At 32.0% G+C, this 16828-nt stretch overlaps 2 protein-coding genes across 3 annotated transcripts in view; one reads left to right on the forward strand and one right to left on the reverse strand.

Moving 5' to 3' along the window:
- Positions 1–6507, forward strand: part of LOC656383 (uncharacterized protein) — a 23428-nt gene extending 16921 nt beyond the window's left edge. The window contains exons 4-7 of one of the 2 annotated variants that reach the window (XM_008201385.3): positions 1003–2604; positions 5875–5978; positions 6032–6160; positions 6216–6507. In XM_008201385.3, coding sequence (XP_008199607.1) covers positions 1003–2604; positions 5875–5978; positions 6032–6160; positions 6216–6347 — 1967 coding nt within the window. In that variant the 3' untranslated portion in view covers positions 6348–6507. The remainder of the gene's footprint in view (positions 1–1002; positions 2605–5874; positions 5979–6031; positions 6161–6215) is intronic. The other variant, XM_008201386.3, reaches the window with a different exon arrangement.
- On the reverse strand, positions 6496–11527 carry LOC655494 (lysosomal aspartic protease). Its single transcript, XM_961424.4, has 7 exons — positions 11336–11527; positions 11152–11272; positions 10975–11098; positions 10731–10849; positions 7221–7420; positions 6802–7168; positions 6496–6755 (listed from the first exon to the last, which is right to left on the reverse strand). Exons 1-7 carry the CDS (start codon positions 11395–11397, stop codon positions 6594–6596), a joined length of 1155 nt encoding a protein of 384 aa, XP_966517.1. The 5' UTR covers positions 11398–11527; the 3' UTR covers positions 6496–6593.
- Between the last annotated feature and the right edge of the window lie 5301 nt (positions 11528–16828).

The following is a 16828-nucleotide window of genomic DNA, read 5'->3' on the forward strand; positions in this document are numbered from 1 at the left end:
TCTAAGAACGTCTTCTTGAACATACAGGGTGTATCAGAAATACGTGTCTTAATTTTAATAACTCAATAAATAAACATTTTTTATTTGTAATTTTTCAATAAAAGCTTCGACAGTTTTCTTAACATTTGGAAAAGATAATACTATATCGAAACGTGTACCCGCCTATAGATATAAAAATTAAAGTACCGAACTATTTTCGTTGTGATAGAAACGTACAATTTGAACAATTTAAAATAACAATGAAAATTGTTGCTATGAATACAAATTCATTATTAAACACTGACCAGCTCGTTTATAGAAAAGAAAGGAGAAAAACAGTGAAAACAATAGATAAGAATGCAAAATGTTAGAGGTATAGTAATCCATACGTGTGAGATAGCAGTATTTGGGTCCATTGCTACAAGAACACAAATAAAACTTTTTTTATTGGTAATCTTATTTTGCTTATTTAAAAAACGCTGCAGCGTGTGTAAGTCCAACTTTCAAAAAACGTGTCTATGGCAACATCAATAACCCAAGAAACGTGAGGTATAAATGGCATCTTTTTAATAATTTTTTATTACAATAATCATTATACTAATATCAGTATTTATTATTTCATATTGCATATTTTTATTAAATTAAGCCTTAACACCATTTGATTTTGACTATTTTTACGATGACACTTATACTGTGACTCTTACCTACTTTGTTGCTAAATTAAAAGAATGAAACGAAGTTAACTGAAATGTGTATTGTGTTGTCTGCTTAAAAATTTTCAGACGGGATCAGATAAAATGGACCCCATGTATCAGTATTTATGATTTCAAAATGTACCAATAAAAAAAAATAACGTAAAGTATTCATAGATAACTGGTCTTTAAAACACTTACTCTATTTCGAGCACTTCGGGTACGCCGTCGTGCTCGAAAAATAGCGCGTGTTTTAAAGGTACTACTTTCATAGTTAGATATTTTTTTGCATTCCGATTTTTTTAAATAATTAATTGTTTTCTTCGCGAAGGTAAAAGCAAAAAACACCGAAGTCGCAGTAGACACCGTACCAGGTCTCCCACACCCAAACGAACAAAAGAATGGTCTCGAAGACATTCAAGAGATTGGACACCTTCATTATCACGATCGCGAACTCCTGAACCGAGACACTTAACCCCATCATGGACACCCCCAAGAATTATGGATAATACCGTAAAACCACACAACTTAACTGTGATTTTAACCAACGATGCCAATAAGAAAAAGAAGGAAAAGAAACGCAAATCTGAGAAAAAGACAAAGGAAAATGAACGTGCAAAAAAACGGAAACGTAACGAACGTACACCGCCACCTTCCAAAGAAGTGTTTGCTTCAGGCGATAATATTCTAGTTAGTGTGAGTTTCAACAAAGATAACGAAACACGAGACGTTTCGACGAAGAAGAAACGCGAAGTTGTCGAAGAAGTTAAGAAGGTTAAAAAAGACAAAACGAAGAAGAAAAAGAAGAATAATCGTGATTTGGCTGGAGTTAAACCGGTGGCGATTATTGATTTGGAAAGATCACCGTTTAAAGAATTGACACCTTCACCGAAAGACATTATCGTGTTGAGCGATAGTGATAATGAAGAAGCTAGGAACAAGTTACAGAAAACAATTTGTGATTCGTCACAACAAGTAACCAGTCCGGTTAATAATTACACAACTGGTCCCAAAACACCACCAGAACCTCAAGTTAAGTTCACTTTAACCTCCAAACAAACACAGATGCGTGCAATTTCGAATCCGTTACATGACCCTGAAGATATCGAACCAACGGGTGACGAAACCCAGGAAAATGTGGAACATAAAGGTCCCAACACACCTCCAGAACCTCCAAATTCACCTCCAAGTTCTCCAGATGCCTACGATCCGTTCGAACCAACAAAATCACGATCACCAACACCTGAAGTAGCTCCAAGCAGCAATGCGTTAAATATTGACAATAATCGTGACGAAAGTATTACCATTATTAGTACAGAGGTGGAAAAAACGGATCAAACGCCTGATCAAAAATCACATACGCCACCTTTGGCCGATGTACAACCAGCCGACTCGCAGAGTAGCATCCAAGTCACTCCCGAATCAAGCTTGAGTAAATCCCCCGAACGTCCCGTAACAAATGCCACACAACCAGTTGCTCAAACAATTCCGTTTTCTTCGTCAGTACCGACGTCGTTAATGACTTCGACACCTGTTAATAGTTTAGCACCTCCAAGGATTAATATTTTGAGTACGACCCTTTTGGCGCCGGTGTCCATCCCGCAAAGGAATGTTTTGCCAAATGCCAATGCAACATCGAAACCTGCAAGGAAGTCGAGTAATCGGAACGGAAGTGATGTTGCTGATACGAATTTAGGGTTTGATTCGCCCTATTCGCCAGGATCTAGTGATTATGAGGATTTGTTTGAACCGCCAGTTGAAACAGCACCGAAGACTGTGACGAAAACGACGAAAAATGTTAAATCACCGTCAAAGGTGCAGAATGCGTTTGATGCACTTTTTGGAACATCGCCGTTTAATAAAGTTAAGAAACAGGACAGTAAGAAGTTTAGCAAGAAGGCGCCGCCTGCTGCTGTTCCGAGTGGGGGAAAAGGTAAGTTGGGGGTTTTACTTATGGAGGGGCTGAGTTTTACAATGGGTGCACAAACAACAAATCTAAAAAAAATTAAATTTCGTCAACAAACCATGTCTTGGCATTATTCTTATAGGTTTTAATATAGTGAGTGGAAAAATTAATTAAAAATAATTTGTTTTCGTCAATTTTCTTTTAAAAAGTACATCATTCCTAATTAAATTTGAATTTTTTTGATTTTTGAGTGATGACTATAAATTTGGTTTAAAGTCGTCGTTATTGAAAGGTACAGGGGAAAAACGACCTCAGTTCACTTGTTTAAACAAATGACGTGTGAAGTTGCAATATTGTAGTTTTTGAGACTTTAGTACAAAGCAAAATGTATTACGAGGTTAGTTAAATTAGGGCAAAGTTGTGCATTTTTATGCTGAACAATTATCTGAAAGAAAATTTGATGAGGCATTTTTAGTTTTTAAGTTATTGGAAAAAACGGAAATTTGTAATTTTATTTTTGTTTTTTTAAGTGAAAACCAAAAAAATTGACGTTTTTAACTAGGACATTCTTCAGGCACTTTTTTACAAGGAATCTGAATCTATTATCGTATTTTCTAAAGCGTTCTTGATGTCAGAGTTACAACACCCTGATTAAAATGGAGAAAAAAACATTTTTGCGAAGAGTGCTTTGAAAAAAACGCCAATCATTTTGTTTTTAGACAAACTAGATTTTGGAAGATTAATTGAATTTGGATCTAGAATTTTTACATTTCCGTCAAGCTTACTTACTTAAAAACTAAACGACATGGTAAGCTAGAAGTTTATTCTTGGCAAAACAAAACAACACAGAGTTATAAAAATTCTGCTCGCATATTTAATAAAACAGTCAAAATTTGGTTTGTTAAACAAAGTTTTTGGTATTTTTTTTCTAAAACACTCTTTGCAAAAACGCTTTTTTCCTAATTTTAATCAGCATGTTTACTCTGTATAGTGAAGAAAAAAGGCATAGGTCCACGTTAGAAAACTTTGGATTTGATTGTTCGTGATTTTAATCAAAATGGACTGAGGTGGATTTTCTCTTGCACCTTTCAATTATTTTTAGCCATGTAAATGGCAATACAAAAGAATTAAACGTTACATAACGAAAAAAAATTCCAAACGATGGAAAAAGTTAATTTTAATTATGACCAGAAAAGATTATTAGTAATTTGGGGCAGGGAGTAATTATGTTTTCTCCCTTGTAGTCTGATGAAGATTTAATAGAAAATCGAAATGCCGCGGAAAATATAAATTTTAATTACTCATTGAGCTAAATAACCAATAATCATTTCTGGTCATAACCATAATTTTCAAGGGCATAAATGTTATCTCAAAAATTAATTTTAATATCTATAAAAAAAAAAAACAAAATTCAAATAACAAGAAAGACTCAATTCTTCATTTAAATACAATTTTCAAAGTACCATCCAAAAAGCTTCTGATAATGATGTTACCTGTGGACACACTTTTTGTACACTCGTTGTACAGTCGAACAAAGTGAAAATGACGCCTTCATAAACCAGCCCTTGCTACCGGTGCAATTATCGGGTTGCATACTTGACATAGTTTTCAGATAAATTTCTTTAGTATTAGGAGTCGATTTACATAAAGTGAAATAAAATTGTAATTCAGATTTAAACTAATTCGAATAAAGTTGCCACTTATTTTGCATTGACAAACGTCAAATTAATCAAATGAAAATGTTTTTTTAATAAAAAAATTAATACACCAACTCTTAAAGAAATTTATACGTTAAAAATAAATCATTATAAACTTAATATTTTTTTTAACTTTGTTTTTAAAATAAACTTAATTAATATAATTTTTGTACGAAATAAGCTTTCTTTATTTTGGATTTGATTTTATGTAAAACAATAGTATTTTAAATGATTTTTAAAAATTTAAAAAACCTACCTCTTTTATTTTATTTTCTGAAATTTTTAAAATGCGGTTATTCAGAATCAATTGTTGTTAAATTGCTCTGACATATTTACGCGCGCAGTAATAATAACTCAGAAATAGGTTTGTATTAGTTTATGTTAGATTTGTTAATGTATTATGTAGAAATTTTATTTTTCAAACATTGATGAATAAAGATAAACATAAAAAATCGTTGACTTTCCATGGTTGTTAAATTTTTCGTTAAAAAAATTATTTTCACTTAACTTGACGTTTGTCAATGCAAAATAAATGGCAACTTTATTCGAATTAGTTTAATTCCGAATTAAATTTTAATTTCATTGTCTGTAAACTGGTACCTAAAGGAATTTATTTTGAAACTACGTCTAGTTTGCAATCCGATAATTTATGACTGCAGTTAGAAAGGTAGGCATCTACAGTAGGAACTGGTTTATTGATTGGGGCGGCATTTTCAATTTGTTCGACTGTACATTGTCCAAAGTTAAATAATTTAATTTTTTACTAAAATAAATTTCTACCAAAAATTGTCGCTTTATAAAAATAAGTTTTAATGACTTTTTAAAACGATGTTTTGGCATTATTCTTGTAGGTTTTAAAATTCTTTTCCGTGGAATAGCTATAATAATTAAAACATAAAAAATAACAGTTTAAACTAGTGGTTCTTAATTATTTTATCTCCAGTTAAGTAAGTTCAATTTATGCAAATACATGCTTTGAAATGAGTTACTGTGGCTTGTTTCCTTCAATGTAGCATTATAAAAAAAATTACCTTTAGGTGGAGTATTTGCCAAAAATTGCATTATTATGTAATAAAAACTCTTCATTAAGCGATGCAGTAAGTTGTTAAAGGAAAGTGCTAAACTTAATTTTTCACCTTATTTTGTATTTTGGATGAATTAATTCAGAAATTGTAAAATTAGCGAACTTTTTTTGGGTCAATTTTTTCTAATCAAACCAAAAAATTGCAACAAAATAACACCATTCAACAAATGCTGAAGTTTTTAATAATTTGAATAATCAACTAAGCCCAGGTAAAAGAAGCAATGATCCACTGATTTAAACAATATACGTATAATGTTCCAAACAGTGCAAATAAAAAACCATAAGTAAAGAAATACAAAAATTGTTTTTCTGTATATTTCGTTTGACCAATGCAAATTGCCCATAAATAAAAAAAGTTGTTTCGTTCAATTTGGCTTTTAATTTTTTGTGATAATTAAATAGGTTTTTCTTTTCGATCGTGTTGAAAGTTATATGAGGAATTGTAAAATTGGCTATGAGTGCACCCATGTAATCGGTTCACGTGTTGAATTTAAACGATTGTTTGACCTCTGATAGCTGCCGCAGGTACTAAACAAGTCGGAGTTAAAATAGATGAAGACAACTTGAAGATTCTCGATGATCTGCCGAATTCCGCCGTCGAAATGCAAGTAAAGGACAAGGTTTGATGGTGGTGTCTCTATGGAAAATTTAATCGTAATGTTTTTTCTTACAGTTTTTGAAGAAACTGAACCGACAAGAGCGAGTCGTTGAAGAGGTTAAATTGGTCTTAAAGCCGCATTATAACAAGAAACATATAAATAAGGAGGAGTACAAGGATATCTTAAGACGGGCTGTTCCAAAGGTAATGAATCGTTATTTCTAGTAAGGGGGTAAAAGTCTGATTGTTCTTATTTCAGATTTGTCACAACAAAACCGGCGAAATAAATCCGACAAAAATCAAGAATCTGATTGAAGCATATGTGAAAAAAGTGAGACATAGTAAAAAGGTGACCTCCAGTAGTAGTTCCGTCAATCCCCAGAAAGCTTAATGAACGACTCTTGTGTACATATTATTTTAAGTTAGTGATTATTTTTTAAAAGTAGACTAAAGAAATAAGTTAATTTATGTGAATCAGCTGAATGAATCTTGTGGACTTTTTCAATGTATTGAAATTTTTAGGCAAATATACATCTGTATATTAAGGAAAACTGCAACGACGCTTTATTGTATTGAAGGTATCTACAAGCTTTACAACTTAAAAAAAATCTTTGGAACGATAAACACAGAAAACTATTTAAGCAGCAACGGCAAACCCAACTCGGTTGTTTCCTAAATCAAACTCTGTATAAAATTTCCCGATAAACACATCTCCCAAAATCCACAAGGGCCCATTTGGTGGTGGGATATCAATGCCCATGAAACCAGACAAGCAAATAGTTTTGCCCATTTGTGCCACCTACAATACCATTCTGTAACTGCCTTTGCAACATTTAGTTACTTACCCTTAGAACATAGTCTTTTCCCTCCAATGTGAAATTCTTGCCTCCTAGAGTGAAGTCGATCAATGGTAAATTTGGAATCAAGTTACAGTCCACCATATATTCCCCTCCAACAATGGGAGTAGCACCTATTGCTTTGTTGATTCCTTGCACTTCACTAACCGGTCCTGCGATCAAACTAGTGCCAGTGTCAGCAATAGCTTCACAACCATTGGCACAGAACGTGTTTTTACCACCAACACTTATGCTATCCATTTTGAACTGCCAATACGCTTGTCTATCAACAGACAAATAGGTAAAGTCTCCTTTATAGTGAGCTGGATCTGATCCTCCCAAAATTATTTCTCCGCCTTGTGCAGCACTTGGATCTCTATGAAAATTGTTAATAATTTATTGTGAAAAAACAATTAAAACTGCACCACCTATTAAGATAGAATGAGAAGACGGGTTGGGCGACTAAATTTTGTTGAATCATGTTATAGAAGACTGGAGTGACACCATCAACTGAGATGCGGTTGTAGGCCATTCCTAAAATTCCGTCGAATTTTGCGGCAACAAATGCTAGACCTGGTTCGCTCATGGCTTCAGCAAATGTTTGTTGTTGTACCTTTAAACCGCCAACCTGAAACACAACAAACTATTTACCTGAAATATTTCTAGAAAGTCTGTCGGACAGAGACGTAGCAAAAATAACAAATTTTATAACTGAATGTCGAAGATAAAAGTTTTAGTTTTCAGCCATGGAGTAAAAAAAAGTTCTAATTTTGTGTCTAGGCATTTTTATTTTTACCAATGTAACTCACACTAAATTACTGTGTATTTTAGTTCACAAGCTTTAGAATAATATCCACTAGTTCTCTGGAGAATGTGGCAAAAGTATTAGCAATGAATTTTTTGCGAGTTGAGTGTAAATCAGACATTATATTCTTTAAATTAGACACAACAAAGCTTAAAATTGCTTTAAGGCAATTTTAATAATTTAGTGATCGTTGTCCACGATCACTAAGACCCCTATAATTCCCTTAGTATATAAATAACTACTTATTTTTCACCCTTTACTGCTAGTGATTTTAACTACTGCACTAGCCTGAGTTTGGTAAGGAAGATTTTATCAGATTCTGGTGACTGAACATGTTCTTTAGTAATTTGCAGTCCACATTATTTTTTGTCAAAAAAATGTAACATATGTAACCAATTTTGATACAGCATCACTTACATTTTATGTTAAAGCACAAGAGCTGTTCATTTTAGAAAACATTAAATTCTATGCACTCCGTTAAAATAGATCTGGTTTACGATGAGCGACTGAAAATACATTTTCATACTTTTAAATTTAAAAAAGAAGAAGTAAAAGTAAAAAAAACATTCTAAGTAGTGGAACTTAAGGTCGGCGATTTTAATAATTTGAGAGAATTTTCTGTCCAAATAATTAAAAACAGAAATAAAGATGATGTAGTACAGTGGTTGAAAATAAAATCTTTAAAAAAATCTCTCCAGAAATTATTTTGCATCATTCTGAGCATAGAAAAGAATCGGTGTAAAAAGCCAAGGTAGAATTAAGCAACTTTGGTACCATAGAATTCCTACCAACGCAAATAAAATATCACAATTAGTTTGTCCCGAACCTACCGCTGAACCAAATGAAAGCGGCGTCTATAAAAATATAAAAAAATTAAAATTATCTTCATTAATTAAAAAAGTAGAAAAAATATTCAATGGGTAAAATTTATTACGTGCACACATAAACCATCCCTTTAGTAGTTTCATAATACCCATAATAAAGTTTTGAAGTTCATCGCCATTCCAATGTAACATTCTCCAGTACCTCTTAAGGTGTTTCAAAAAATTTGTCTTTTACTGCAACTTTTAGATCTTTCAGTCAAATGGGCTGTGTGCAGTCGGGCGCTTTTTTTTTATCAAAATCACACTTCATACTGAAAGATCCCGATTTTGAATAAAATGAGAGAGCTTAACTTTAACAATAAATTGTGTTAAAGAACAAAAAATTTTTTTAATAATTTTGCAGTTTTTTTCCGGTTAAATTGAATAAATAACTTATGGCAGACTTAACAGAACGTGTTAGTTTAATTTCGCTTTTTTGCTCAAAGAACTAAACCACTCACGGTAAATGCACACGTGGAATTAATCCTTCTTCTCGTTAATAAACAATGGTTTAAGTCGTTTGTTATTTTACATAAAATCAAGTTTAAAAAAAGAAAACCTACCTCGTATAAAACTCATACAATGTGTTCAAGAATGGTTGTTCATCAAGTCGGCAATGCAATTCAAATTTAATGTGTCGTTTTATCCAGTTGTCTCTTGTACTAAGTACTGTTATCTCTGTCAAATTACCTTTTTAATCATTTTTCTGTAAAGATGTTTCAGGTGGAGAGTTTGTCATGATATTTACGTCATTATTGTTGTAGTGTATTCTTTCGTTTTTAGATTCGAAACCTTTTTACATTATTTTGACGAACGTGTCACTTTAACAGCATTCACAATTTGAATTAAGCGGCACGCTACGTTCAAATTTCATAGGTAACTTGATGAACAACCATTTTGGAACACATTGTATTAATTTTATTTTGAAAAAAAGTTAAAAAAAATATTAAATTAATAATGTATTTTATTGCATAAATTGTTAAATTTTTCATTAAAAAAACTTAACATTTTTATAGGTAGGTTGCCATTAAAAAAATTGTTTTTTCATTAACACAAAAACTAAAAGGATTTTCGAAAAATGTATTCTTGAAAAATCACATCTAGTTAGTGTACTAATTAGTTTTTTCGTACGAAGTATTTACTTTATAATAACAAAAACGAAAGAAATAGCACTAAAACAAGTAGCAAATTGCATGTAACGAATTTCATAAAAATCGATAATTCCATTAAAAAAACACGAAAATAATATTAAAACTTTAGTAGTGTCCTCTAAATTTTAAATAGTACAACTTGCAGTATAAACTACACAGTAAGTTAGGTTAAATTGTTTGATTTTGCATATTTCGCTAATACCTTTTTGCCCTCATCTTTTCCTCACACTTTGCATAAAAAAAGCTTAACTCGAAGGAACTCTCATAATTTTAATTGATTAAAAACAACAAATGAACGACACTTGATATTTATCAAGTGTGCTTTATTTATTGTTTTTAATCACTCTGTTGTCAACAAACAAAAGCGCAAACATTTATAAATGAACTCATCTTGGTTAAAAATTTTCCCAATCATCGAGCGTAACAATATTGTTTCAGCTGCTTTCACAGCAGAAAAACCATAGTGACAAAGTAAATCTATAACTTTCACACAGATTTGGAAAAAATATGAAAGTTTCACTTAAAAATCAATGAAGCCTGTAATACACTAAAATATATTATTTTTTAAATAAAACAATCCATACAAAGCTGCGCAAAAGTATGGAACCAAGCGTTTTGTGTCTAAACTCTACCAAAAAACAATTAGTACATCATCAACTACTTTAAAAATTGAAAAATACATTTTTTCGTATTCCTTTTAGTTTCCGAGTGATTTCTAACTCGATAATATTGTTTTTGAACCAATCAAATTACTCGAATAAAAATATCCATGGATACAACCTCTTCGTAATCGTCGTAATGAACTTGGAATGGAACTTTAACAATTTATTTTAAAAAAATTACTGGTTCAAAAACAATATTATTGAATTAGAAGTCATTTTGAAAGCATAATCTTTTACCAAAAAAATTTCCGTGCCAATTACCAAAAAAAAATTTAATATCTTGGAAAACTAAAAAGAATTTCGAAAAATTTATTCATGACATTTTTAAAATAGTTTTTTTGTAAACTATATAGTTTTTAGTTTAGGCACAAAACGCTTGGTTCCATATTTTGGCCTTACTCTGTATATCACTCATCGAACATAATAATACCGGTAGGTAATCATTATTTTTACTTACTGTAACAATATCAGTTGATAAGAATCCACTCAAACTCCCCGATCCATATTGAATAGCAAAATCGGTGCCGTTTTTCTTGTAGGTCTTTGACTGTGACGAATCATACTTATTGTGAAGCACTAGACAAGAAAAAAATCTTAGAATTCTTATTTCTCACAATGTAATATAAATAGATATTTATCAATATTTTGTGACCTAACATTATCAAGTGAACTTAATAAACAATTTATTTGCAAACACTTACAGCAGGCTATGTTTGTATAATGACATTTCTTGGAAGGCACCCATAAATTGGATGATCCTGTATCAAAAACAACCTTGAAATTTTGCGGGGGGTTCCCAATTGAAATCGGCCCGTAATATTGCGCCTACAATCAATGAAAATCAACAAAAACGCACACACTAATCTACAAAATTATACATCCAGATAATTGGAGAGAGGTTCAGGAGTAGGGCCCCCATACCTCATGCGGACTTGTTGCACATGTGTGCCCACTTCTTGTAGACTGCGTCTAGCCGACTTTACCTTATATAAAGGCACTCTAGCAATAATAACACAATTTTCATTAGGCAATGTTTTCAAAGTGCAAAACAATGTGACTTACCGGACAAAAGCATTCGCCACAAGAACACAAACTATGAAAAATATCACACTTGACCTCAGCATTGTGTTGAGAGATTGCAATAAACCGACTGAACTTTAACTCTGCCGGCTATTTGTATTTATAAGAACTCGCGCGATAACAAAAAGATTAATAAGATATGTTTGTTCGAGCAAATTGTTGGGTTAGAATGACAAGTACCAATGTGACAACATTAAAATTCCTAGATCGATGATGGATTTTTCAAATTGTTGGTACTTGGAAAAAAATCTTGTAGGGAAAAAATGCAGAAATGTTGAACCTTTATTGAGACGGGAAAAAAGTGGCGACTGAAATTGCAGCGAGAAAAAATTAATGAAAATTTAAAATTTGCGTTCCGTCTCATTTTTTTCCAGGACTGTTGTTTATTATTCCTTGTCTTTCTAGCCTTTTACATGTCTCTAAAGTTTTTTTTAAATCGGTTCAGGGATTAATAAAAACCAAAAAATCTGTTTTACACTTTTATTACCTGTTTCAAAACTATAAAAACGCCAACGTCGCTTTTTCTTTCAAAATTAGCTGTTATAAATTATTCATGCACTTCAAAAAAATAATAGCTAATATAATTTATAATTTCAATGAGAGATCTAATCATTAATAACCATTTTACATTTTTATCAACCTTATTTACAAAAATTATTTGGTAAAATGCGACGTTGGCGTTTACACAGTTTTGAAACAGCTTATATAAGGGCCGGTTTATACACTGACCCCACATAGAAGTTTTGGGAATTGTAATAATCTGAAAATTTGTCTACAACTATAATCCTTTACGTCTTGCGCAATGAAAATATTTTCAAGATGGCAGCACTTCCGGTTATACCGGAAGTCTCTATAAATTTCCTTATTTAAAATGAAAAGTTATATTTTTTAATGGGTTTTTGAATTACTGGAGTTATTTTAAGATAGTTTTCATAAGCTTTCCCTATACCTAAATTTAGCCGTTTACGAAATACACTGCTCAACAATTGAAGTGGATATTGAGAGAAATTCTAAATTTTGGTAATTCATTGTATATTAAATAACAAAAAACAATCACAGTAAATAAATTTGTACTCGTTCACACTCAAAATGAAAAACTGAAGAAAAGTGTAAGTGAAAAACCAGCACTAGAAGTAAAACACAAAAACGAATAAAACGTAACGAAACTTAAAGTTCTCAAATTTAAATTTTACATCATCCCTGTTTTACTTCTAGTGCTGGTTTTTCACTTACAATTTTCTTCAGTTTTTCATTTTGAGTGTGAACGAGTATAAATTTATTTACTGTGATTGTTTTTTGTTATTTAATATACAATAAATTACCAAAATTTAGAATTTCTCTCAATATCCACTTCAATTGTTGAGCAGTATATTTAGGGTCTAATATTTTTTTTGTGGTTTGAACCTTCCAGTTTAAAAACCAATAACTCTGCCATTTTTAAAAATTTGGAAATATTTTTCAGCTCATTTGAAAGAGGAAGCCTAGATCTTTCCTTTAATGTTTTCAAATTTAAAAAAAATAACAAACTCCAAATTTTTAAAGTTAAATTTGCAGAACTTTAAACACCCATAACTTTTTTTCATATGCCAAAAGATTTATCTCACTAATAAATGGTAGGGAATTTAATTATGCAACGATCTGTATTAACATCCCTATACTTATGTTTAATAGTTTTCAAGTTACAATAACTTTTTGTTGGGTCTATTCTCATACTTTGCCATGGAAACGAATGAAAAAATGTGATAAATTAAAGTTTTTTTAACCAACATTCAATGAATTTATTTTGTTTTTAGGGGATGAATAATACAATTTTGAACAGAGTTTATCGTTTAAGTTTGATCAAAGTTCTCATACGGAATCTCAAAGAATTATCAGAGGAACCTGGTGTACCAACGAAGTAAAAAAAGCAATTGAAAAGGGGTACAAAATAATAACTATTGATGAGGTTTGGCATTTTTACAAAAAATCATCAAATTTGTTTAAAGGATATGTGAAAGCGTTTATGAAAATTAAATTAGAAACAAGCCCTTGGCAGGATGATTTTGAATCAGAAGAAGAATATAGAAAATCCGTAAAAGAAATTCTAGGTATCGAATTGGGTAAAATAGAAAATAATCCTGGAAAGAGAGCTGTTGCGAAAATATGCTTAAATTCCTTATGGGGTAAATTTGGGCAAAGACAAAATATGGGTGCAACAGAATATGTTACGAATGTTAAAAGGTTTTATGAAATTTTATTAGACGAGAAACTTGATAATATACGTATAAACGATATAAATGAAAATATGTTACAAATTGATTAGAAGTTAAAAGATTGTTATGTTGAAAATGATTTCAATACCAATATATTTATAGCTGCCTTTACAACTGCAAACGCAAGACTAGGATTATACGAAATGTTAGATAAATTAGGAAAAAGCGTAGGATATTATGATACAAATAGTATTGAAAATATAGATGATGGAAAAAACACTGTTAAAACAGGCTGTCTGTTGGGAGATTGGACAGACGAATTAGGTAAAGGTGTATGGATAATAGACTGGATATCAACAGACCCAAAAAGTTATTGTTATAAGACTATTACAGGTAAAGTTGTTTGTAAAATAAAAGGATTTACGTTAAACTATGAAACGTCCGAAAAGATTAATTCCGATAGTATTAATAATATTTTAGAATACAAAGACAAAAAAATCACTACACAATATCACTAAAAGCAAAGAACTTTCAAATAAAATAGAAACAAAAGAATTTGGTTTTGTTTATGACAAGAGAGTTATTTTAGAAACCTTAGATACATTACCGTTTGGATTTTAATCCTTTTCATTGTTAATTAATACTACTTAAATCAATTAAAAATTAAACGTTCAAGTAATTACAATAATGTTTTACTATGCAATTCATCCCTAAAGATAAAATTTTATTTGATGTCCTAAAGAATTTTGAACCATAAAACTAAAAAATTTTTAAAAAACAAAAAACTGGTATACAATTTTTGTCATTAGAAAGTATCCTTTAGAAATTAATTTCGATCGAAATCATAAACTTTCTGTGATTGGTTGAAATGGTCCGCCATATTGAACGGGGGCGGTGTCAGTCCATAATTAGGAGTGAAATTATTTTCGATTTAAATCTGATTAGTTAAAACAGACCGCCATATTGAGCGGCTACGTCATCACTGACGTCCTTACGATATGGAACTTAACCATCGTCTTCACAAGAAGGCGATTACTAAAAGCACTCGTCAACTTGAATTTCGATTGAAATTCTTACGAGACCGTTACAGCTCTTGTTTATTGATTTTATTATTTTTTATGCCTTTATTTTCAATAAAATTAATTATTATTTGGCCTCTAAGAATATACATACCTAACATTAATAATAATATTCTACTGTGTATATTTGGTTGTCTACCCACCGCGATATATCAATGACGTATAAGGACGTGTAAACAAGTGAGGTTAAGTGTCAACAGTTTGAATTTGTGAATTGTAGCTTGAATATTAGGATTTTGTCACAGTGTCCGTGAACAATGCTTTCCCTATTGTGCACGTTGTAGCAATTGAAGACATAGAAAGAGTGGAGCAACGACGAGAAGTGCGCTTGTTTAAACTAACTCCGCCTCCGTACCTCTGACGTCATCAAAGAAATTTCGACTAAAAATGGTCGAAATAAATTGAAATAACCCCTCTGTGCTCACCCTGTGTTACGCCTATGGTGCCTTAGTACAACATGTGTTGTTAGAGGCGCTACAGTCAACAGCTGTTAAATGTCACTAGCGTCTGGCCCGTGCCGGTCTACAAATGTTCGATCAGTCGAAATGTTGCGAGCGAGGTCGGAACAGTACGAACGGAGACCATAACGGACTTCTCATTTCAGCTGGGCATATTGGAATAGTGGTTTTTATGGAAATATGTTGCGCGTGGCTGGGGCTTCGCCCCAGTTAACTAAAAGGAAACAAACCCCACGACCAATTAAACTCGAAAACGTGGAACTCGAAACGTGGAATAGTGTTTTTTTATGGAGCTAGGGTGGCGTACAGTTCATAAACATAAACACTATTCCACGTTTCGAGTTCCACGTTTTCGAGTTTAATTGGTCGTGGGGTTTGTTTCCTTTTAGTTAACTGGGGCGAAGCCCCAGCCACGCGCAACATATTTCCATAAAAACCACTATTCCAATATGCCCATCAATGCCGATTGTTAATGTAATTATTTTTAAAATACTCAGAAAACTCTTTAGACTTAACCAGCCCAGCTGAAATGAGAAGTCCGTTATGGTCTCCGTTCGTACTGTTCCGACCTCGCTCGCAACATTTCGACTGATCGAACATTTGTAGACCGGCACGGGCCAGACGCTAGTTTAAATGTCCTGTCTACTGTCAAGTTCCAAACATTATTTCTATGGTCAAGTAAACTGCTGCGAAGTTTATTCTCGAAGATTCGGCGCATAGAGAAATACATTTAAATTGTAAAATTCTCAGTTCTAAAGTGAACGAGAAATTATTATTATTTTAATTGGCACATCATAATTGTAGATACCACAAGGTAAGATTTGTGTTTGTTAAACATTGGTAACAATATTAGCACAGATTAGAGAGGTTAGGTTAACTGATCTGTGGTATTAGAGTTACTTACCTTCACTTATGCTTTTATAACCTGGTGAAAACAACGCGATTGTTGTAACGTCGCTTTTGATATTAAATAGTATGAGAATAAACTGGGGGATAGGTAAAAAAACAATCTAAAATTTATTTGTTTTTGTTCGCAGGTATGGCGGAAGCTATAAACCCCATGCCTTGTGTTGATAATGAACACAACATGAACACGTTAATCAGGGCAACTCAAATCTTTGAACAAAGATGTTTGCCAGAATTTGTTGTGGCCAGGGTAGTGGCGGACAAATGCCCTGGAAAGACGCCGTGCCGCTGGGAAGTCTGGTATAAATACAGAAATCCACAACAATTATATGAAGGAGGAGAATATGCGAAACGTCTTGTCCGAAGATTTGATGCAGTCAAACCGGAACGTACGAACATTTTGAAGCCACCAATAAGTCTTACAACAGTTATCAATGATGGTCCTTGTTACAAAATACGTTATGGCGTAATTTGCGAGTGCATATATGATGATATCCCGTTTTTTGGCATAAATGAGGATGGTCCATTTGATGTTAGTGAAATTTCTGCATACTAATATTATTTGGATATGGAAAAACTAAATGTAAAAAAGGGTAAAATAATTCAATCTTTTGTAATCACATATAAAGCTTTGTTAATAAAATTTCAATTTTGTACTTTTCAACTATTTGGTTGATTTTATAGTTCTGAATTTAGTTAGTTATTTTCTGATACAAACAGAGCGAAATACCTTAGCTTCATGAAGCAAAGGCAAATTTTAACTTTTTTAACATGTTCGCGAACAAGACGGCTGTACAATTTTAACTTTTAACTAAGGTACTGTGATGATCGCGGTATTTA

The sequence above is a fragment of the Tribolium castaneum genome, chromosome 4 (genome assembly GCF_031307605.1).
Source record: "Tribolium castaneum strain GA2 chromosome 4, icTriCast1.1, whole genome shotgun sequence".
Lineage (NCBI taxonomy): Eukaryota > Metazoa > Arthropoda > Insecta > Coleoptera > Tenebrionidae > Tribolium > Tribolium castaneum.

Excerpts from the sequence above, each read along its gene's own strand:
- LOC655494 (XM_961424.4), bottom strand. The coding sequence starts at position 11,397 with ATGCTGAGGTCAAGTGTGATATTTTTCATAGTTTGTGTTCTTGTGGCG. Across the intron at positions 11,273-11,335 it reads GTGGCGAATGCTTTTGTCCG|AGTGCCTTTATATAAGGTAA; the intron begins GTAAGTCACATT and ends TATTATTGCTAG. Across the intron at positions 7,169-7,220 it reads TTCTCATTCTATCTTAATAG|AGATCCAAGTGCTGCACAAG; the intron begins GTGGTGCAGTTT and ends CAATTTTCATAG.